General features: G+C 41.0%; 4 protein-coding genes across 5 annotated transcripts; 2 read left to right on the top strand and 2 right to left on the bottom strand.

Annotated features, from left to right (window-relative positions):
• The first annotated feature begins 230 nt into the window (after positions 1 to 230).
• On the top strand, positions 231 to 1,804 carry LOC133157636 (BH3-interacting domain death agonist-like). Of its 2 annotated transcripts, none has more exons than XM_061284327.1 (4): positions 231 to 391; positions 648 to 916; positions 1,091 to 1,224; positions 1,315 to 1,804. In XM_061284327.1, the coding sequence occupies exons 2-4, from the start codon at positions 670 to 672 to the stop codon at positions 1,507 to 1,509; spliced, it is 576 nt and encodes a 191-aa protein (XP_061140311.1). In that variant the 5' UTR covers positions 231 to 391; positions 648 to 669; the 3' UTR covers positions 1,510 to 1,804. The 2 variants fall into 2 exon arrangements, with proteins under 2 accessions (XP_061140311.1, XP_061140310.1); XM_061284326.1 differs by having other exon boundaries at positions 232 to 391; positions 621 to 916.
• Positions 1,805 to 2,076: 272 nt separating this feature from the next.
• Positions 2,077 to 11,716, bottom strand: bcl2l13 (BCL2 like 13). The gene is made up of 7 exons (XM_061284321.1): positions 11,582 to 11,716; positions 10,887 to 11,089; positions 8,902 to 8,982; positions 8,656 to 8,812; positions 8,096 to 8,168; positions 7,607 to 7,738; positions 2,077 to 3,450 (listed from the first exon to the last, which is right to left on the bottom strand). Exons 2-7 carry the CDS (start codon positions 11,032 to 11,034, stop codon positions 2,449 to 2,451), a joined length of 1,593 nt encoding a protein of 530 aa, XP_061140305.1. The 5' UTR covers positions 11,035 to 11,089; positions 11,582 to 11,716; the 3' UTR covers positions 2,077 to 2,448.
• Positions 11,717 to 11,968: 252 nt separating this feature from the next.
• On the top strand, positions 11,969 to 14,877 carry atp6v1e1a (ATPase H+ transporting V1 subunit E1a). Its single transcript, XM_061284325.1, has 9 exons — positions 11,969 to 12,140; positions 12,342 to 12,407; positions 12,519 to 12,628; positions 13,232 to 13,298; positions 13,431 to 13,520; positions 13,853 to 13,921; positions 14,004 to 14,098; positions 14,230 to 14,317; positions 14,593 to 14,877. Exons 1-9 carry the CDS (start codon positions 12,108 to 12,110, stop codon positions 14,653 to 14,655), a joined length of 681 nt encoding a protein of 226 aa, XP_061140309.1. The 5' UTR covers positions 11,969 to 12,107; the 3' UTR covers positions 14,656 to 14,877.
• A 2-nt stretch (positions 14,878 to 14,879) lies between these two features.
• slc25a18 (solute carrier family 25 member 18) lies at positions 14,880 to 22,427 on the bottom strand. The gene is made up of 10 exons (XM_061284323.1): positions 22,295 to 22,427; positions 21,203 to 21,524; positions 20,781 to 20,903; positions 19,985 to 20,040; positions 19,736 to 19,826; positions 17,522 to 17,637; positions 17,214 to 17,397; positions 16,392 to 16,564; positions 16,008 to 16,083; positions 14,880 to 15,933 (listed from the first exon to the last, which is right to left on the bottom strand). The coding sequence occupies exons 2-10, from the start codon at positions 21,220 to 21,222 to the stop codon at positions 15,792 to 15,794; spliced, it is 981 nt and encodes a 326-aa protein (XP_061140307.1). The 5' UTR covers positions 21,223 to 21,524; positions 22,295 to 22,427; the 3' UTR covers positions 14,880 to 15,791.
• Positions 22,428 to 23,929: the final 1,502 nt, after the last annotated feature.

Genomic DNA, 23,929 nt, shown 5'->3' with positions numbered 1-23,929 from the left:
TCATTTGGAATGAGGATAAGCAAAGAAGAAAATTCAAAGCTACCATGGGGAATTTCCCGAGTTGTTGTTGTTCATGTTATTCTTACTGTCAGGTTGTCACCACACTGACACTTAAACTCGTTGGGTCCTTCAAAATGTTTCATGTCCATTTGATATCCATTTTTTAAACCTAGGTATATGCAAGCCTATATGTGTACGCAAACTTTTTGGACGTAACCTGTGTGCATTTTCTTTTGTGTTCAAATCGAAAGCATATTTCGGATCACGTGATCAATTGATGCTCCACCTATCAAACTTCAGTGGCTATGGCATGATCACTTGCCCAGATGAGGAAACTGTTGTGGTGCATCTAATAACCAGGGTGGCTTTGCTACTTTACAGGCGACCTATTGTAAGTAAAAACATTTTACCTGTGGCTAAATTAAGTTGATTTTAAAAGTTTTGATTCAACAACGGCTAACCAGCTAGCACTCGACCAACGTAGCGTTAAGATAACCTGACTAGCTTGTTTAGGCGTTTTGAAGAAGACTGGTGGTTAACGATGTACTGCTTGACAAATATTTGTTACTGTTGCTTCACTTAACTGATTTAAAACTCTGTCACGGTGTGTACCGTGTTAGACAAACCACCTCCATCTCCCTCTTCAGGACGGTAGTATTCAACAAAGTGATGGATGATCTGACAAAGTTGGCCAGCGAGCAAAACGCCGCTTTGGTAGTGTTGAGCTTCCTCCAGGCGGACTGCAGTGACGTGCAGTATAACAAGGCAGTTTGCTCTTTGGGAAATGAGCTAACAAAAACTTGGAGGAGCAGTTGCGAAGAAGATGATGGAGTCATTGAAAGTGACGGATACCTGCCCATATCCAACGCGGATCTCATCGCAGGCATGGAGCCTGGGGTGGAGCACTACTGGCCTGGTGAGTGAACTCCACGTCCTCAAGTAGTACCGATAATGTAGCTGTGTTAAAAAAATAATTTTTAGGACTGGTGACTCAAATGACAAATATAAACTATAAGTTTAACCCCTCGTCGTGGACCAGACAATCTTGCGAGGGTTGTGGTAGGAAAAGACATTTATGACTTCCTGTAAGGTGGTGATGGGGAAGCAAGAGACCTGCAGGAGATTGCAGCCAGACTGAGAGAAATTGCTGCCCAGTTTCAGCAGAATGTTGTGGACCAGGCTGCCCAAAACCTGCGCAGGAATATCCTGTCCTCACCCAGTGAGGTGAGTCTTCTCTCAATTACGATACTCACCATAAACTCAACAGTCATTTTCCCAAAAAGTGTCATTTGCTGCTTGACTGTGGTTTTGTAGCAGTGGCTGGACCTCCTAAAAAGTGAAGTTCAGAGGGCCATGATGATGGTTGGGTTGGAGCAACTGCCCCAGGAGAGGGTCATCTTGGCCCTCAGCCTCACCCTGATGAAGCAAGTGTGTGTACACAGCCCACAATTGCTTCGAGATCTCTTCAACACCGCGCTGCGGTATGTCACTCTTCCAAGGCCAAGGTGACTTCAAGTGGGAAGGATGAGAAAGAATAAATGTGAAATGTTGGCAGGGTGAAAAAAATGAAATGTTAAGCCACTTCTCAAAAACGACTGTTGAAATATCGTTTTCGACCGTTAGTCTTATTTTGTAAACAGGAATGCAACGTTTGTGTAACGTTTGACATGTGATTTTGTGAGTTCTATTTTTGTCAAATGTTCATGTAAAATGAAGAAAAATTAGAGCACTGTATGCATTCAATTACCTCTACTTTGTAAAATGTTAAAATAAATGGTGTTTTTTTTTATCATACCATCAAAAACATTGCCATTTTCTTTATTTTCAAGTGGTGTGCTGTTCAAGGTACAAAGTTTGATGGAATCTCAATGGATATTCTTTTTTATGTTTAACTTTTCTGCTTTGGACACCACTCAATGTTCACCCAAAAGGGAAACTTTCTGCAGTTTACATCACAGTGACATCAAACCTGTATTGAATAAAAATGCATAAATAAAAGACAGCAGCTTGGAAAACAGAATATTAAAGTGGATTTTCATATGGCAAGGTTAACTGAACAGCAACAAGTCTGCTAAATTAAGAATTTTCCATGTGTTTATTTTTAAAAAGACAACATTTTTATGTGCTGCAGCTTTTTCAATGATCGATGTAAGCATCGACTAAAGTATCTTACGAGTATGAACTGTACTCATTTAAAAATACTACACATAACAGTGACGCTAGTGGTACAAATCATTAGGAGAATTTAATAAGTGTAGAGGGAATCAGATGGCACACAAAACGATAAGGAGAAAAACCAAAAACCCAAACCATGATTGTTTTAAACATCAGGGGAAGTGGAGCCATAGACCACCGATGGCAAACGCATCTTTTGTCTATTCAATTAATTGATTCCTACCACATCTTTTCATGTGTGATCTAATCCCCTGAGAAGGAAAGGAGTCTATTCTACTTCCTCCTATAGTTTATGACACCATACGCCATCACAGCAGTGAGGAGCACCAAGGCAGCTCCACCATACAGCAGAACCTGGAGCTCTGATGTTGGATCTGCCGGCACTGGGGGCTCTTCTGCAGCGGCCTGCGCGGGGGTCTCTGGTACTGGGGTTGCAGCTGGTGGGACATCGAGCTCGCTCGGGGCCTCTGGTTCATACTGGGGAGGCACACTTACAGGCTCCAGTTGTGGTTCAGACGGGGCTTCGGGCTCTGCGGTCTGGCCCTGCTTAGCCGGAGATGGGGGCGCAGCCTCTACAGGCACAGGAGCAGGAGCAGTAGGGCTTTCTGGTGCAGGTGCTGGTTCTACTATAGGAGCAGGTAAGGGGGCCACAGGTTGCGGTTCAGGTGGAGGAGGAGCAGCAACCTCTGAGGCTGGAGGAGGAAGCTCTGGTTCTAAAGAGATAAGGGAAGGTTCTGTAGACAGGCTTAAAGGTGTTTCTATGACTACAGGCTCGTCCAGTGAAATCAGGGAGGCAGGTTCCTCCAAGGTCACGGGAGCAACAGGAATCTGGCTGCTAATTTCCTCTCTGAGCTGGGCTAGCTCACTCTCTGTACCCAACACACTCATCATGCTCTCCTCGATCGCACCGCTTTCACCTCCTTCCTCCAGCAACTCGGCTTCCTCGCGCTCCACATGGACAATGTCCGAGTTGGAAGAATTGTTTTCGCTGCGCTCTTCGGCCAGGGCTACGCCCTCGTTGCTGTCCAGGCTCTTGATATCTTCGGGGTCCATTGCGCACACCTGCGCCCACGACTCGTGGCCGGCCAGCGACACGGGTAAGCTCTCCGCCTGCCAGGAGCTGTGCCCGCTGCTGCTGTCTGCTGCACAGAGCAGAGACAACTGCGGGCTCAGCCGGTCGGGCGCTTGCTCCCCCGACAGGATGTAGATGTCGTTGCTGTCTTCGGCGATGGCAACGCCTCGTTCGTCTTCTGAACTAAGGCCAAATATTTCCCCCTGCGGAGGACAGAGTGTATTGAGTTTATATTGTGGACAGTAGCAAACTAGAATACATGCAAGTCTACTTGGGATCAGCAGCAAACTGTAAAGTACATTTCAGATGCACATTTTGGGCAAAAGGCGGACTATGGTGCATTCTGGGTCGGTCACGTCAGTCACAGGACACATAACGGACAACCTTGCATCACAGAGTGAGACTTGAACTCACACTGCCTGCTCAAAGGTCAGGCAAGTGAACCGTTAAACCATATCAATGACACTCACACAAACCAATGTATCATTTTTCATTCATTGCACCCATTAATATTGTCAAGGATCCAGACATTCGTGGGCTGGACACTTCATAAGGTACACCGATGACCCACCTTGACAAATCCACAATTTCATTTACTGGAAAGAGAGGTATGAATTTCTCAATACAGTATGTTTATCGTGTAAAACTGCACTGAATCATCCTGTAAGCGCCCTTTTCGCAAAGATGAAAAATTAGGGAAAAAAATATACATGCAAAAACAACAATTCTTCAACGTCACCCGCTGTTTATGTATACATCTTCCAATTGCATCTTTTTAGGGTGCCTTATTGATTTAATAGTTTCATCTGCGAATGTGCTTTTAATTTGCGCTAAGCTAAAAAGTGCTGTCATTCACCTGCAGCACTGTGTTTTTGTTTCTTAGCTTTGCGTGCCACCTAGCGCAATAAAGCTACTGGCCAGTACAAGCATGAATGCCTGTGCTGCGTCATCCTGTCTTACGTAACCAAACATATCATATGATCTAGTGCGACAACTGAATGACACCAGTTCGTCTGCCTAAGCCAAAAGCCGTGAGCGCAATGTCATCAAATAAAACTTTGTTACAATGAATTTACATTTGATAACAAATCATTATAAAGGTCACACACTTGCCCTAAGTTATTCATTTGCATGACATGCTTTCTGCCTACTGGGAACACCTTCAAGACAGAGCGACTCATTTAGGACAGTTTGAAGATAAGATTGACAATTAAAAATGATTGACCAATAATTCATAAATGGCTTGGTTATTTATTCCCCCCCTCCACAACAACAACAGCTGCACCATTCAGGAATTAGATTAAAATTTAATAGCCACAACCGTTATCCAACATTGGCTTTTGCTGTAAGCTGATTTGCATGAGAGAGTGCTTTGGGGGGGGGAGTCCACCATCAGGATACATCATCCATCGTCATCAACTAATCTGGAGGGGACAGTGCTGTCATGTGGCGTTAAATCCATTGGAAAAAAGAAAATCCATACTGGAATTTGTATTGCATTCGGCTTTCGTGCAGGTTCAAAAATGCATCAGGGGAGAGTAGGAGTAATTAAAAATGGTGAAAGAAAATTAAACCTGGAATAGATACATAAATATCAATTATGGACATGCTTTTCTTTCCTAAAGGAAAATTTGGAGTTGAAGGTTGACCAATGTCAACCTAAGACGTTCCAGTGCTCAGTAGTGGCTATGAGCAGCAAAGGGATGTTGTCAGAGCAATCTGATTGGGGGCTTAATAATAGTCCTAAATCAATGCTTTTTACCTTTACAAAGTTATACTGAGCAATTAAACTGGTTAAAATGGACCAGAATATACAGAAGTGTGCTGATACTTGACCCACGATTTACGCAATAATGAACAACTAGATGAGGAACCCAGAAAACAAGCAACTTTACTAAATCCATTTCAATATCAACGTCTGTCATTCTTGTCATTCTTCCGTCACATCATTCTCCACCCATTTAAAAGACACCTTTACCTCACAAGTGAAGGTCATCTGAAGCACAGAGTTACACAGAAGCCAACATGAGGGAAATTAACCTGCTCAGTGGAGGGACATTTCTGTGATACCATACTATTCAGCCATAAAATAACATCAGTCCCCATTTTGGAACTCACATTAGTTTCATTCCTAAACCCATTGATAATATTGTATGGACCTGATCACTAATATATTACATGGGAGTAATAATGAGTACATCATTTTAATTATTGCATTGAATAGAGGATAAGTAGAGGAGAAAAAAACGCATTACAAGTGGGCCATTTTAATCCCTTCTGATGATGCTTCCACAGGGTTGTGAGAGCTATTTTTATTTTAGAGCGGCCAGTCAGGCACTCTGCTCTATTCCAGATTCGTGTCAAAGTCAAGCCATGGTGATGCACATATTTCACACATGAGCTGGCTCTTACATAACATAAGGAGGGTACAGTCGCACGAGGGAGGAACGTGCCGTGACAAGGGCTGAGCCAAACCCATTACATACAGACTCTTGTTCTAGCAACACTTGGTTCCAAAAGGCAGTTGGGCGAAATGCGAGCCGACTGTCCCGTGAAATAGCCGATGTGCAGTTTCTACTGCAAGCATTGAGACCAACATCGCGGACAAAGTACAAGCTAGCTGGACGACCTTTAAGGTCACGAGTCTCTTCATAAACATTTCGCAAATATGTCCTCCCCCCCTCTTGCGTGCCCCTGGCTATGTCCTGTTTATTGGGGGCTACTGGTTTTGTTCTGGCCAAATGAAGCATACGCCACATTCAGGTCATAATAATCGGCATTGTATTCGGAAATGTTGAACAAACGACTCCGTCCGAACCATTCAATCGCCTGCGCAAAGATTGTATAAGGGCAGATTTGCTTTTCATTTAATGTACCATAAAAAGTATGCCCAATTTGTGTGAAATACAAAACTGTGAAATATAGCGTGCGATTTATTAAATTCAATAATGTCCATTTTTTGCTATGGAGATTGACACTGAAAGAAACGTGTGTAGTGCTTAAGTGGTCTATGCCGTTATTAACTCTTTTCTAATTTTCCTATATAAACTATTAAAAGTCAGTCATTCTCCAAATCTTTTAGTACCTAACATTTTAATCTCTGTATTCAGAAGCACCAACGGAATAACGACAAAGGCAGAAAATACTACCCGAGCTCCAAAGATTTATGCTACTACAGGAGCTATAATAGAATAACGCAATGAGAAAGTACATCCTACCTGAGTGCAAAGTCTGCAAAGTGCCAAGGACAAGCTCGACGTTACTCTTGCTGCCACCAAGCTACTTTCCCTCCCCTTCCAATGATCAAGCCTGTACACAGGCAGCCGCCTCCTTTCTCTTCACCCCTCCGTTGCTGATCCTGCCCCAGCACATCATCTGTTCATCCCCTATGACATAACGCTGGGGCAAGAATGTAGCCTTGTACAGAACGAGCACACTGTGTTCTTATTCGGTTGCGTTAAAAAAATAAATCAATATATATATATATGTAGTAATATGGACTAAAGCCGTGGTTAATATGTCAAATCTCATGACGCAACATTTACGTCAGCTTGACCTTGTTCATATGGATGATTTGTGACCTAATGTTTTAGTGAACTATGATGGATTATAAGAAACTCACTGATATCACAAAGGCCGGTGTTCCTATTGCGACACTACAGTAGTTGAAGAAATTGAGAAGCAATTTCTCTGTGTATTAAAATGACTTGCAGGATATTCAAATCTTTATTAATTGTAGAGTGCCTGTGGAAACACATTTTTTCCCCCTAAATCCTGTAACAGTGTAACTACTGAGAGACATTACAACTCATGACTACAAACAGCAGAATGTTGTAAACTATTGGGCAGGTAAATATTTGCATCTCTTCTCTGCTCAGGGCAAATCAATCAGAACATTAACTCAAGAGTAGCACAAGATTGTAGGTCATAAATTTATATTCCTATGTATGTACAATAGTACTTAAGTATACTTATGTAATAGAATTTATATTTTTGAGTCTTGTTAACCAGTTGAACCTGAAAAATGTGAAACTGGATCTATGAAAGTGGCTCACTGACGCCCTCCTCTGTTCATTTAAAGGGTTAGAAATAGCTGAACAGGGCTGGGCCCGTTTTGGAAATGGAGGATTTCCACCTGACACCGGCAATACCCTTTTTTGCTTTAATAAATATAATTATAAATTCTGATCGTTATTCTTCACTCTATTGTCTGGGATAACTTGAGCTTGCGGTGAGACTTTTTTTTTTTTGTCTTAATGAATGCATGGATATTTATCGACCCGTACGGGTGCAATTTTAAAAAACATAAACACTCATTTGAAGCTCGGAATGCAGTGAGTGGAAATGTATCGCACTTACGTATCCCCCTTGCTGGCTGATGTATTCTCCCTGAGCCTCCTCCAAGAAGCGCACTCCGAGATGAAGCAGGGTTGAAACATTGTGCTCTTTTTCACTTTGCAAAGCCTGAAGCAGCACCAAAGGCACAAGCACCTGGGATACAGACAGGAAGTAGTAAATCAGCAACAAGGAAAACGAAATAGTAGCCGAGCGGAAGGAGAGAGGATGTACAAAAATAAGTAGGAGCAAGTGAAATAGAGGAAGTTAAATGGTCGAGAGATATAGGGGAAGTGGAGAAAGTTGTAATAAGGGAGAGCAGTACAAGAGGAAGAAACAGAGGAAATATCGGCTGGATTAAAGCCGCCAAGAAAGGGTCAAAACAAAGAAGAAGAATATACATTGAAACTACATCAGCAAGCAATGCTGCAAACCCCAAAATAATGGGGTTCACTTTGATTTTCAAAAAACAAATAAATAAATAAAAAGGTGTTCGATAGAATTAAAGCTCACCTTGCTCCATCCTCCCTGTGTGTGTGTTAACAGGTCCAGTGTTGTATCTCGGAATCTCTCAAACACGAGAGGCCTTAAACACAGACGTGGAGTCATGACATATAAAAGGGATTTCTTTTAATCCAGATTTAATTTACATAAATGAATATTATTGATAAAGCTGGCTGGACTGTGAAGTAAATTGAGTTTTCTCAGTTGATGGGAATGTCTGCCTAAAAACTGTCTGACATGTACTATTTTGGTTTTGCAATTTCTTAAGACATTCAAGAATATATTTAAATAACAATCTCACGTGCAATATTAAGTACATTAAAACAGTTTAAAGCGATCAAATTAATAAATTAATTCAATAGTATGTTATTAAGAATTCGGTTGATCAAGTCTCTACCGGGCTGTAGAGGCAGTCCGACATTTATTGATTAGTGACGGTCAATTTTCCCCAAAGCTAAATGCCCATTTGAAACAACAACTACTCGATTTGACTTTTAAATAAAATGAAATGTCCTTGTCCCACAAATGTTAAACGGTGCTTTTACAAGTTGCCATAGTAACAAACGGACCCCGCGAGAAGTGCGTGGACAGCTCCTCTCAGTTGAGCGTCCAGCTCTCCAACTAGACGATCTCCGAGCTCAGCGAGACAGTCTTCAATTGACGTCTCAGGGTTGACTGGACTGAACACCAAGGACGTGCCACGGTCAAACCCTGTGCTGGAAAAGGCTGAGAATTCAAAAAGAAGTCAGGTTTGCAAACAAGCCAAGAAAGCAACAGGTTGAGTGACTATTTGTGTCAGTCAGTGAGTGACTTACAAGCCTCAATTTCATCTTCAAGTTGTCTCAGCTCTTTTTCTACCTGCTCTTTAACAATGCTGGCGCTCCTGCTTTCTGAGTCTGTTGAAAATAAAATTTGAAACACGCAACATATTGTTAGCCAAATAGACAACCTTTAACAAAATGCTTCGTGTAGAGTTTGCCGGGGAACTGCGCCACCTTGTGGCTACTCTCTCTCGGTCATGTAATACACCGTTAAAAAGCGAGTACCTGGAGATTTGAATAATCCTCAACATTTTAAGATACTATCATAACTGCAGGCTCAGTGAGCACTTAAATCAGACAGGCGCGAGCACAAAAAAGTGGAATGGTACAGGTTTTTAATAAAGACTCTCAAACACTTGACTCAGGAATAGATTACTTTTGGTTCCATTATTTATTCGGCCCTAAGAGGGGACACTTTCTAAATCCAATCAAACGGGAGTAATGGGGCTTTACAAGTCCCTCTACAGTTCCTGAAAATAGCGGTGTTTCACTAATAATAGAGAAATCTGCGTACAGCAGCACTACTTTTTGGACGGTCGAATTAGTGTGTAAACATTCTAAATGCTGCAGCCTTAGGTTTCACAACATTAAGACATTCTCTTTTCAACACGTGGCTGAAAAATGTGTCCACATATTGCATACAGACACGACACGCATGCCGAGCTCACGCCCTGAGTGAAATATTTATAAGGTTCAGTCTACGCAGCTGAGGGCATGATGAATCACGCAAGGTACACAAAACAACTGACTCAACATCGACCTGGCGCGGAGCACAATCTTTCAATGTAGAAATCACAGATAAAATACGTGCATTTCATAAAGTAGATTTTTTTTTTTTTGCATTATTCATCTGCGTTTCTGTAGAAAAAGGCAGCTTGACTGTTGGCAACAGCAAAATTAAACTGAGGGAATACAACCAGTTTTCAAAAAGCGGCCACTGTCCACACATTGTCTCTATCTGTGGCTTGGACACGACTACCCAGAGAATCACTGCTGTTTTTTTTGCTGTGCTGTTTCAGCATTCAATCCTGCAGTTACAAGGCCAGCTATTCAGCTTGGCTCCATTAATGTGTGAGTGATCCTGCCGTGATTACACATGACAAGCCGTCAGAAATTGGACCGGGTCATGCGGAAAACAGGGATCAGACATTCATCAGCTCGGCCACGCCTATAGCAAGCAAACACACGACATCAGTGGAGACGGGAAATACAGAAAATTCACTTTTTTACATAACTTGCAGATTTTATGTAACACACTGTTACTTTCATTTTACTTTCTAATCCTGCTTCTCTCCATTTATAGAACCTAAACATAATTTAGGAGTATGATGTCATTTTACTGATCAGCAAGGACACTGTAGTAAATTCACTTTTGAGAGTATGTGGTGTTCATCATCCATTTGTTATGCTAACAATCTTTAAATTTAGCTCACAGGACGTAACCACATTCCATATTTGATACATATGTAATCAGTCATGGCCAAAAGTTTTGCTTACTGTGCAACTTTACCACATCAGCATTTTATAAGAATATTTCAATAACTACTGTATTATATTATGACAAACAAAAATAAATATATTCTAAGAAGGATAACAGATGTTTACAAAAAGTCAAGCATTAAGAACTCTGACAATGTATGAATTTTAAAAACTCATGCTGGAAATGTATTGTGGTTAACCTGTTGATGCTCACTCCTTTCCCAAGTGTGCTGTGTATAATTTTGAGTGCTCTGCATTTTTCTTTTGAACATTTAGACCCCCGTACAAATTGGCGTTAATAGTGTACTATAAAGGGAATGAATAGTGTGCACATTTTGACAAATGACTAATAAGGACAAATGATAAATAAAAGCAGGCATCCCCCCTGCCAATGCCATATTAGATAGATATCGGCATTGGAATATACTCTAGGCTGCAATTTTGGCATATTATCGTTCGCGGAATAGCTATACTGGGACACTTGACTTGTTTTTGCTCACCTTCAACTGAAATGAGTGCAGAGTGCCGTCGACCTGCAGGCAGCCGTCCCAGGTAGGTGAGCACTATGTACTTGGTTTCATAATGGAAATTTGTAGGCACAGTGGCGGCGATCGAGGCAGAAGGAGGGGGGGAGTATGAGGTAGCCATGGATGAAAAGTTGTGTCACACTCCTGGGCACATATGTTGCTGCAGGACGCTCCACCTGAATTGAGAAAGAGGCAGCAGAGTTTTGGAGGTAGCACAAGTATGATTAGAAACACCCATTCACATCATACTAAATGCAAATCAGTATTGAAGTTTGTGTATTTAGTCCTAAAACAACGCTTAAGAGTGTCTCACAGCAGGAATAAATAAATATATTTTGGCATTTATAATGCCACTTGCCCATGTGTCATAGAGCACTGTTGAGATGACTGAGATTTAGCAATATGCATAAATGCTAATTATAGTCAAAGTACAGCCAAACTCTATTAAGATGACAGACAGTGGTTATGAATATTTTCAATGGCAAATCAGACACGTGTTTTTAATAGTGGGAAAAGTAGATTCTTAGTTCGACAGGTCATCTTCAAACCACCACGCACAACAGCCACAAAAAATAATACGTTTCGATAGCGCAGCGTTTTCGATTGCTATTTCTGCAACGTCAACCCTGACTTTGAGTGAAATGAAGCCCAATGAAGGACACACCTACCGTCCTTGAATAAAGGCAGCCAGATACTGACAAACGAGAGGCCGAAGGGGAACTATGCAACACTCGTGCAGGATATCTTTGCACGACAGGGGAGCCCTTACCGTCAAAAAGGCAGTGTGCGTTAAGAACAATCATAAGCTAGCAAAAGTGGAATACCAATAGTTCTTGTTCAGCCTTCATACAAAAACCATGAGTGAATTAATTTTTTTAACGTACAATCACAAGTTTCAGGGGAAGTATTATTTTAATTATGCACTCGTAATTGTTTATTGCATTGGGAAAAAACAATGTGTTATACTTTGTTGAATCGTACTTTTTAATGCTTTCTTAAGACACAATCAAACCAATTGTTTTATTTTGAAACACAAAATCGGAACTCTTGTCATAACTTATTTTCGCCCAACTTAGTGTGTTGCGAGCGGAAGCACTAAGTTATACTGTCGTGCAAACGAGATCTCACAAGTTGCCGTCAAATCTCGTTTTATAAACTGTTTTTGGGTAAACATTAATTTTACTAACAACAAAAATGGCCCTCACCGATGCGGACGTCCAAAAACAGGTAACTATCATAATCAGATACTAAACTAACAGTAGCTAAAAGTTTGATGAACGGTAAAAACGTTGAACTGCCGTTAACGCTGCCAAATGATCGTGCTAAATAACGTTTCTCATTTTAAATTTTCCTTGAGAAAAAAGCCTTTAAAAGTTCCATCAGTCGAGACTTTGAATCTGACAGATCTTTGGATGTCTGTTGTGACAGATCAAGCACATGATGGCCTTCATTGAGCAAGAGGCCAATGAAAAGGTTGAAGAAATTGACGCCAGAGTAGGTGCCTCCCACACACAAACACACACACACACACACACACAATTAATACATTTGTATGTTTATGTACTGCTAAAATGACATTATTATTATTATGCTCTATGATTGCAGGCTGAGGAAGAGTTCAACATCGAAAAAGGTCGTTTGGTCCAAACGCAAAGGGTGAAAATAATGGAATACTATGAGAAAAAGGAAAAGCAGATTGAACAGCATAAAAAAATGTGAGTTTCTTTTAAGGGGAGGTCTCAAGAACTGAAACAACAACCCTGGTTTTGATTTTTGTTTTTTTGTCTAATTGGGCACATTTTGTATTCTCTGTCTTTAAGTTATTCATCTAGACATCCCTTTTTTACATTGTCACTTTACCTATTCAGGGTCACTTCACTTTAGCTGTTCAGGGTGACATGCAGGGAGCTGGAGCCAGTCCCCTCTGACATTTGGTGAAAGGTCGACCGCAGTCAACTGGTTGGGCACTCCTGACTTAATATGCCTCTGTCCAATCTCATACCATTATAACTAAAGTTACTCATTTATATACAGACTACTCATGCTCTAATGTCAAATCGGGATTCATGTGAATCTAAGACATACTGCAAATTTGGCAACTTTCTATTATGGATTTCTCTCATATCCCATCCGAATAGCTTTTCAATTCCTAGCATGAGATCTTTTCCATGGGAAATTTGGATTATGATTAAACTTGACCTCTTCTAGACTTTTAAGATCAGAGCTGTTTAGTCATTGATTACAATGGTGAATGGTGAAGGTCTTGTCCTCTTCAGTGCGCTGAAGTAATCTGTGACCTTTCTTCCCATGAACCACAGCCAGATGTCCAACCTGATGAATCAAGCAAGGCTGAAAGTGCTGAAGACCCGTGATGACATGATAGCGGTAAGCGGTCATGCTGTTTCGCAAATATCACAATATTTAAATATCCCTTTGTCTTGCACCGAAAATCAATCAGCGTAATATTTCTTGGATTTCATTTGAAATGTTTCTATCCCACGCCCCAATGTGACACAGGACATGTTGTTCGAAGCTCGACAAAAGCTTGCAGCGATTGCTCAGGATTCTGCCAGATACTCCGCATTGCTAGAGGGTCTTGTGCTTCAGGTAAAAAAAAATGGGTGAAGCAAAAGAAACATTAATTTGTTGTGTAGTTAAGATGCCACTCTCATTCTGGAGATTACTTTAACAAACCATAATTTTGTTCACGGGCTGCTGCTGACAGGTTTCCCTTGATTGTATCTTGATCAGAACGTGCACACGAGTATGATTGTCATGTCATCACACTGCTATAGACGTGCAGGCAAATTGAATTGCGTAACTTTGTCGATTAAAGTGCCAATACATATGGCCTACAGGTACAGGCATGGAAACATTGCAACTGTTGTTGCATTAGTAAACTGGGTGGCTTTTTTTGAGTTTATTCCTCTACTATGTAGGGTTTCTACCAACTGCTGGAAGAGAAAGTTATCATTCGGTGTCGACAGCAGGATGTGGAGATGGTTCAGGTGAGGTGGAAAAGTCCGAGGAAGGAAGCGGAGTCACAAATGTTTTTAGTAAGTGCTGCATGTGTTTGCGCTTTGTTGGTAGGCTGCTGTGAATAAGAACATCCCCATCTTCAAAGAGGCTGTGAAAAAACACATTGTAGTCAAAATTGACATGGACCATTTTCTACCATCAAGCATGTAAGAAAATTCTAAATACAATCATAGTTATTCTACATTTCAAATAATACACTTTCATTTTAAAATAGTGAATACAATTTTCATTAATCTTGTTTTTAATTTTTGGGACACATGAATGATTGTTTTCACAGCTGTGGGGGAGTGGAGGTGTATAACAACAATGGCAAGATAAAAGTATCCAACACTTTGGAGAACAGACTAGAACTTCTAGCACAACAGGTAAAGAACGCCATGTATGTTAACATGGAAAACTTGAAAATAAATCACCAAGAGTTATTCTAAGATCTGGTCAGGAGAGGGCGCTCCACTCCACAAAATGTCAAAATAGCGGGTGGGACCCCTCAAGGCAAACTGGCTCAGAATATTTCATTCAAAGGGAAAAAAAAAAAAAAAACGTTGCATGGGAGCATTCGATTATGTTGGTCTAATTATATTTATTATTCAAATAAATATTGGACTAGTTATGTGTGATTTGTTCCTTTTCCTCCAAACAGATGATGCCTGAAATCAGAGTGTCCTTATTTGGAGCCAACCCCAACCGCAAATTCACAGATTAATAGCGCATGCGACGGGCGCAGCATTTACACACGTGTAGATCAACACTGTGTTGCATACTACTTCTGACAACTAGTATATTTCCTCAAGTGCCTTAATTTTATAATGGAACAGATTTAAATTTGTCTCAGCCATTTGTGTGTAATTGTTTTGCTTCAAGAGAAATGAACAGTATTACAATGTATACAACTGTATACAACCAAACAATAAATGAGTACAACAAAGCTGTCTGTGTGTATCTTTATTTACAAGTTGTAAACAAACTTTACACAGAATTTTGCTATGCGAAAATTCTTGCCTAGTTATACAAACTACAGCATTGCGTTTAAAATACTTTTTAAAAATAATTATTTAAGTGCCTAAGTGTTTTGTTTTACAAAATGAATACTGAACAGCACAAATTAGAAAATTCAAGACCATTTCTTGTTTTTTATTTTATTTTAACAAAGAACAATAATAAGGCTTTCATTTTAATTTCCTTTTTTTCTTTTTTAAATTTGTTAGAAGTAGGTTTTGGTCCCATTATTTTGGGTTTATTTTAAACCTGTTCAGAAGGAAGCATCAGCATGGTTTAAGTGCAGTAGCCCAAGAGTGTGTCGCTTTTAGGCCGGAAGTGAACTGCGTGTGTATATTTTACACTAATGCAGGGATTAAGTCATTACCGTCAGATTAACAAAGGACCTACTGACAGGGAGCATTTCCCAATCCAGGTATAGGGAATCCAAGGTTACAACTCAGACCACACAGACTGAGTGGGAAGAAATCATAACGGGGCAAGTAAAGAAGATCCAATTTTTTAATCTGTGAGGTTGAGGATCATGCAATGAGACCACTTGAAATGATTTGGAACCAAGCAAATGGTTAGCAGCAGCCTGATTGACATGCAACTTTTTCTTCGCAACCAGACGATGATCTCTTTTAGGTGAAGGGATAACTCCGGACGTAAACTCAAAATGCCTTCGGCACAGCACACACATTACACAAGACCCTGTTGCCTGCACCTTGCAAGCCCAGATAACATAGAAGAGTGTGAGCTGCTGGGTCCACACGTACGTACATTGGGGCCTTCATGAGTGTACTCCAGATTGACTGCGCAAAATGAATTGTGCAGATACAACACGACCCACTGACGATTGTTTTATTCCATAAATCCCAATACTGCTTCCCCAACACCCAGAAAGTAGACACCTTGCGCAATGCCAAAAAGGGGGGCAATGACCAATGCGCGGCATGCTGCACCTTTCAGGAATGCTGAGGGTCCCTCTCGCCTCATTACGCGCCTACAAAAAATACATGTGATCAATAATGGCGAGCAATACACTACAGAGTTACTATCCAATTGTAAAATATTTACCGTGTGCAGTCTACAATTCCTCTGTAGGTGTCCTCCCCTTCACCTTTTTGCAGTGTTTGCAGTCGAGTTTTTATCACTGTACGGTTGGCAAAATCAAAGATGTGTTACTACTTCCGACTATCACTGTAGTACTGACCCTAAAAACTGATTAGATTATGTCAGCGTACCTAGTACAGCATTTGTCAAGATGTATTGATTTAGATAGTTGATTATGTACCGTGCTGTTACCATTTAAAATTGTCAATTGACCAGGATTGCATTTACTGTAAAATACCACTCTGTGCTATAAAATCCAGATATGTCGATGTTTAATCTTATCTTCTATAATGGGCTGTTACGAGTTGAATCACTAACTCGCTTCTCTACAATCAGTTCTCCACTCACCATCCAGCGGTGTGACAGCCACAGCTGCCACTGAGCCTGCGCCGCATCCCGCCACAAAGGACTGCCAGAAAGGAGCCTTTGCCTGCACCTCTCCCGGACTTCCGTGTTTTTCCCTCCCCAGTGCATTCAGGTTGGCAAACAATGGGAAGTAGATCATTGAGAAAGGGACATCCCTAAAAAATACATTTTGGTAAGTGTTAAGGTAAAGTATAGCTCGCGTACGAGAAGAATGGTGTGAGAAAAGATCTGTGGCCTTTCCCTTTGTAACATAGCAACCAGACATAGCTGGAGAATCTATTGATCAGTGTTGATTAGAGGTGACAGGAATTGCTGTACAACAAACATTGTAGTCTAGTTACGTAATCCACAATGCACCAATCAGAATAATGAGGGTGTTGAATGGTGGTAGAAACAATAGACACATTTTTATGAGATCCATTGGGTGTAAATTCCTTCGCCCTTACATAATAAAATCAGAGCACAGACGTCCGCCAATTAAGGCCAACTCAGACATTTTAACGATTGTTTTAGTGCAGTCAAATAGGATGAGGCAATGTTTATTTCAGTGCCACATACAGGAAGCTTCTTTTTACTGCCGCCCCCTCAACCCCAATGCAAGTTGACTATAACAGTCAAAAACTCTTGAATCCCCTGATGTGTACTTGTATTCAGAGCAACACTTTGTATGAGGTTTTCACCACACTTAAACGACCTCACTTTGGGAGGAATTCCTTATTTATGATAACTGTGATCACAAATAATCTGATTGAGTTCAATTGAGTTGATTTTGCACGAGCATATAGTGGCCTGTGTGTGCAGAACCTCATTAAGGTGGCTCCCGCTCCCCTGTACAGGCCCGCAAGACCTCGGGTCCTCAGCAGCTCCGCTGTGATGCTGGTGGCAGATGTCCGTAGGGCAGGACTGGGCCGGGGCGGCTGGGGTGCCACTAATGATGGAGCAGAACCAGGAGCAGTTGCCTGAGCTGGTGTGACTTTCCTCTGGGCAGCTGATCAGAAAAAAATATTTTGTGAACTTACGTCCTCGACACGGTAAGTCATTTTCTTAGTGAAAAGAAATGTTTGCGTTTTATTGGCTATATTAGTTAGAATTCAACATGAAATAAATCTCACCCAGCCTCCCTGCATCTTGTAGTTGGATTTTGAGCATTTCCATGGGAGTCGTGACCACCACTTGACATGTCCCGGCCCCACACCCTGCCAGAACTTCCCCCCAAAGGGGCAAATGGCTAATGACAAAACAAGACAACAAACATTATTGTATGGCAGGCATTTCTTCTTATTATTATTATTGAATCACCAAATATCTGGGGTTTATTTACCTCCCACTAGGGAGCATTTTTGTAGACAGCACATGGGCAAATGCTAACATCTCTTGACTTTTATACAGGCACAAGGCTCACTGTGCATATTTGCTAAGTTGGCAGACCTTTTCCACCAAGCAGGGCCTCCCGCTACTTCCAGCATTTTGAGATGCGCCTGGTGGAGTGACAATTTGGTGGCAGAAATACATTCTAAACTTAGGCCTATTCAGATCATGTGGCGCAGTTGATCTAATGCAGGGCACAGACAGATTCTGAACTAGTATGCTGCCTTTAGGGAGTGAAGGAATGGGTTCGAAATACAAAGTCCTGGCTAGCTACAAAAACAGATACGCTCAAACCTCATTGAATAAAGTGCATAAGCAGACAAGTACATATATTCACATATTAAATCAATAAAAGAAACATTTTAAACATATAATTATACCTACACGCCAAATCAATAAAGAAGACATAACTAGACATTTTTGATAGGGGGTAATGACAAAGGTTTTTATAACTTTATGATCTGATATGTATTTCTGAGCACTTTGAAATAACTGTTTTTTTTATATATTGCCTGAATAGCTTAATGACCCTTAATGGAACTGTTTAATGCATGCCTGATGATTTTCTAAATCACGGACACTGCCGAAGTCGTCTAAAAATGTTCAGTACTTGATTATATCTTATGTTTTGACTAATGCTAGACGCCAGTTTTCGATTAATACTGAACGTTCAGGACAGAGGGAAATATTTTGCCTAACAAAGAAAACATATGGTTGGAAGCATGATTAAACTAAGAATATGATGACGTAAGCAAGTACATGGAGTATCAAAGGACAAACAAACAAAAACATGGTAAGTGGTGAGTACAAACTTTGCATAGTCAGGGAACATTAATAAATTGATGATGTCACAGCCAAAAGCTCACATAATTCCGTACGAAATGACAAAATTGAAAGAATGATGAATGGATGAGGTGCGACAGTGTATGTGCAAGAATGGAGGAGAATGTTTACAGGAAGGTCACTTGGAGATAAAACCAGAGGGAGACAGCCAAGAACCCGGCCAAAGATGATCGTCAAGGCTGAAAGGCGGAAAGGAAAACAACAGCCCCCACACACATCGAATCGCCCATAATCAGCACCCAACCCCACCGAACCAGCACCCACTCCCATTGAATCAAACTCTCCTGCAAACTTGCCCCACCACAAAGACTCATCACCCATCAAACTCGGCCCACACCGGCATGTGCAACTGAATATAAGCTGACCAAAGAACCTTGAACGTTGCCTTTTCTGAATGGAGACTTTCTGCTCTTGAGCATGGTCGCACGAAAGGCCCAGCGCTGTATTGTACTTTCCTGAAAACAGAGCTTTCTTAACAAGAATTGTGATTGAACTCAACCTGTGTAAGTCTAATTTCTGCTTCAGTGTCTTAGCATTTTCCTAAATCTGAAGAAATCAAACGCAGTGAGTAAATTGGATAACAGGTGATTGGCAAAGGCTTTTGCCGTGAGGCGCAGATAGCGCGCTCCCTAAATTGTGGACCAAAAACCCAACAGGAGGAAAGCAGTTGCTTTGATCGATTTTAATTGTGACCACAGCATCGCAGCACTCCTTTTTTTGCGCACATCCTACGCTTGTCTGCCAAATTACCAACATTTGGTGTAATCTTCGCACCCCGCCAGATTCACACCAGTCACCAAAGTAGAGCACTGGGTGTTAAATGCAGGGTTTGCCATTGACACCTGGCAACCTGTCAAATATGGGGAAATTTCAACTCCAACAATTAGCCTTATCTTTGTGTTTTTAATCAAAATTCATGCCATGAGTGGATGACAAAATCAATGATCAAGATTATCCTAAATGGTTAATTCTTAGAAACATCTTAGAGCTATTGCTTGGAACACATTCTGATAAGACAATTGCAAAACCACAACATTGTCCAAATATTTACACACCTCATGGAATCCTAGATAGCAAATAAACTTAGTATTCAAATGGATGTTTTGAAAGCTTACCCGTCTCTGGAGAGTTTTTGTCTAAAGGCATCGTTAGCTGCCAGTTTGATTGCTTTTTCCGGTGTGACAAGAGTGAGGTTGACTGCTGCGCCTGGTGGAGGCAAGCACGCTAATGAGAGACAAACACTTCCATCCTCCAAAAATATGATGAACCGTTATCTGATGGCTACTACCATGCTTTGCAATGTCACAATAAACAGTCAAACTTGTATATTTCTTTGTGTCAGGCATTAGTAAGGCAAAAAATACCTCTGTAGCATCCAAAATATCCTTCTGAGCGAATTGTCTTAGCCAGACAGTCCCACCTGATATGACCAAAGAGAAATAACATTGCCTCAGTTGGATTGTAAAGCTCACTACTGTGGCCCTAATTTGGAGGTCAACTGCCATTTAGATATGCCCCAAAGGTCAAACTATACCACCAGAATGAGGGAAGTTACATCTGACTTGGCCAAATAATGACTTTTGTCAAGCAGCTGCTAATTTAGATCGTATAAACGGCTAAAGATTTAGTATGTTGATTAATGTTGAACTGGTAGCACACAATCCAACTTTGATTCTTGGGCCTTGAAAGGGAGTTAAGCCATTCTGGGTAGTTTTCCATCTCTGAGTCACTGTGGAAAACTGCGGTCTGGATCTTGTGCTTCTGAGCACAGGATAGTCACACCCACCATCACAAGGCTGCCCACCCCACAGAAAATTCAGGGTCTTATAAGGACGCTGACACATTTATCCACATCATGTATTTTTGCTTTTTAAACATATTCTACCACTAAAACAAATGTTTATAATAAGTGAGTCGAGTTACATAAAAACAAAACATGCAGCTAGTTATGATCCTGATTTTCCATGGGACTTTCTCAAGCACTAAAAAAAAAATGGGATGAGACATTTATCTTTGCAAGTCTCCTCTCAATTAGATTCTTTGTGATCCATCTAACAATGCGGTTTGTTGTTTAGCCGAGTTGCTAATTTAATAGAGTGATACAATGCAGTTGTGCTGGAAACTGATATTTGTTTGATTTGCTCTGGAAACCATACTCACATTCCTTTGTAAACCTGAGCGCCCTGTTGGTTCTGTAGGCGGGTTTTGGCCAGATCGATAGGAAATACACATGTCACACCAACCAGGCCTGCCACACCCCCATTAATCAGCTTAGCTGGGAGACTGCAACGGAATCAACACACATTGGACACATGCATGGACACAGACATGTACGACATGCAGCTGTCAACACAAGCACCACGCATGGCTGAATAACTACTCAGATGTCTCAGTGGTTGACTTTAAACAGTATCATGGAATCAACATGCTTAAAGGGAATGCAAATAAATAAAGTGGAAACAAATCCGTCTTTAGAGGATTAAAGTCAAACCGATTTCTAGGGTCAGACCAATTTATTCTGTAGTGTTTAGCCAGGTGACTGGAGTAACAGCAGATGGAATGTTTGGCAAAACAAAGATTACCTTATTTTGTTCTCCGTCATCCTGTTTGCGTTTGGGCTCTTGGCCCTCAACTCCCTTTGTTGTCCTCTGCCTACTTCCTCCTCTTCTTCCTCTTGCCTTCCACAATTTGGCACTGAGCTTCAAATGGTCGGCTCACCCTTCGTCCTTCCCACTAATGCAGTCTTTGAGTGTGTCACCAGTGGATTGCTCTTTTTCCTCCCACTGGTGGACGCCTTTTTTTCCCTGTTCTGGCCCAAACCAGCAATGGTGGATCTGTACCAAGGCCAGCCCCTCTGCTGTTTTTGCTCTCCCTCACCACATTGCAGAAACTCTCTTCTTCTGCCTTGAATAGAAAACACATACAGGAAAAGGGATTGCATGAGATCAAAATCTTTATGGAATCATTCTCAAGACTAATAAAAAATATATACATAACAGTACTAAGACAAAAAAAAAATGGGAGTGCTCTCTCTAAACTTTCTTCTAACACAGAAAAAAAGTATTTTGATAAAGCACTGGAAACAAAATAAAAACACATTATCCTGTTGCCACACATAAGTATTTTTATGAATTATATATAAAGTAGGCCTAAAGGTGTCGAGGTTATATAACAGGATGAGTTTTGTCGGAAACTTTGCAAAACTTCACAGATCTTTCGCTTTATTTAAAACACTCATCCCCGACTTCCTCTTTACTCATCTCTCTAATTAACCTGACTTAATCTCCACCTTTACTCTGCCACTATTTTTGACACCATTAAGCTTCACTATAGCTTTACTCTTACGACAGGAAACTATTTCTCAGGCGAGGATTAGGATAGCTTCATCATTACAGCATATCTTTTTGCATTTTTTTCATCTTTTGCCCCCACTCATTTGTTTTCATTGCCAACTGCCAGCCACATTCTGCACATGCTTTTCCCCGAGCCTTTCAGTGAAACTTTCTTTCAACCAGGCTCTATTCACACACGCACACACAGAGAAGTGACCCTGGCAAAACACAGAGGGCTGCCTCACCCCTAGACAACCTCTCTCTGCAAGACCCTTTATTTAGGATATTCTGACAGAATGAAGTCATTTTCTTCCGTAACAGTGAGGAGATGAGGATCCTTACCTCTGCGGCTGCATCCCACAGGCTGGATCAAGCTGTCCGCTTTCCTCTCCCTTCAACCATGCGTGCATCGGTGGTACTGGTAACCCACCCAGAGCGAGCTGAGAAAGAGGCCAGTCGTTGCACAAACACAACCATTGTCTCATTGACAAAGTACTTCCCTCTTGTGGTGACTGTGTGAGACACAGCCCCCAGCAATTGCATTAACACAACTGAACAATTGCATTTAACGCAATTGACATATACTATACTCATGTACTTGTTGAGCCAACATAATCAACAAGATCACATCAACGGTTCACTTTTAATGTGTTTGTTGCGTAGTTGGTGGTAAAAGCAAAGGCAAAGATAGCATCCATTCATTAGCACTTTTATTCATTGCCCTCTGCGTTACATAATACCCCAGTCTGAAACGAATCAACCAACAAAAATGTTTCCAGACTTGTAGTACATGTATTGCTCGGGTACTCCAATGCCAAAGATGGAGTACTGTGCTGACTGGTACAGAAAGATCTTAAAAATCAAATTTGCATAAACAAGGGTTCATATGAGGAGGTAACCCACAAGAGCATGTGACTACCACATTCCCCCCTCCCTGACTAATCTATTGATTCCTGGTAATAAGGAAATGCATCTTTCAGTGTGTTGGATTTCTGTTCTTTCCCCTGTCTGATGTGCCGTATACTTTGAGTACCGCTCCTGAATTGCCATGTTTTCTCTTCACTTTGTTCTCAGGAAAGATGCTCCCAAGGGTTCCAGTCAAGATAAGACATGCGTTTGCACTGATGACTCTGTTGTGCCCAGTTGCTATAGCCCAGAGTTTAGTTTTTCCAATCTAAACAAATTTTCCTGCTCTAAAATATCTTATTACAACACTTACTTTAAATGAGTAAGGTGTAAAATAAATATTGGTTGGTCAGTTTATCCATGGTAAAGTCATATCATGTTTCCATTGATTTTTGATACATATAGTGTCGCCGAACAGCAAAAATATCTATATAAATAATAATAATAATACAAACAGAGCAAAACCTCGTAAGTTTAGACCTATAAATGACATTGATGAAACCTTTGATGTTGCAGCGAGTCGCCCATTTTACATTGGAAAAATCTCACAGCACATTACTAAAGTTATGATATTGTAAGAATTGACTTACAAACTCACTCAGTGTGAAATCTGTCTAATTTAACACAAATTTGATATGTTTGTAGGGAGCCTGAATGACAACAGGTCCTCTGCCATCTAATACCAGAGAGTGTTGAATTGTTGTGTCACTGTGTTTTATTTGGGAAAACAAATCAGAAATTAGAATCGTCTGATAAATTAAATAGTCCGGTTTATGCCGTTCGGACAAGGGATGCATGGATGACTTGGTACCCTTGACTATCTCACTGGTTAGGATTCACTTGTCAGTTTTCCCAAATGCATGTGATTTATGCTCGGTGCGATAGGGGGAGCCCCTATGTTGTATAAAGGCCAAAGCCTTTAAGCAGGGGTGTCCAAACATTTTGCAAAGGGTGCCAGATTTGGTTAGATAAAAATGTATCGGGGCCGACCGATTGACATTCCTCGAACCATTACCATTGTAAATTAACTTGTAAATATGTAACTATATCCTTTGCTGTCTGCAGATAGGT

This window comes from Syngnathus typhle, linkage group LG7, assembly GCF_033458585.1.
Source record: "Syngnathus typhle isolate RoL2023-S1 ecotype Sweden linkage group LG7, RoL_Styp_1.0, whole genome shotgun sequence".
NCBI lineage: Eukaryota > Metazoa > Chordata > Actinopteri > Syngnathiformes > Syngnathidae > Syngnathus > Syngnathus typhle.
The sequence above is the reverse complement of the archived record's forward strand: the minus strand, read 5'-3'. Positions and strand labels throughout refer to the sequence as shown.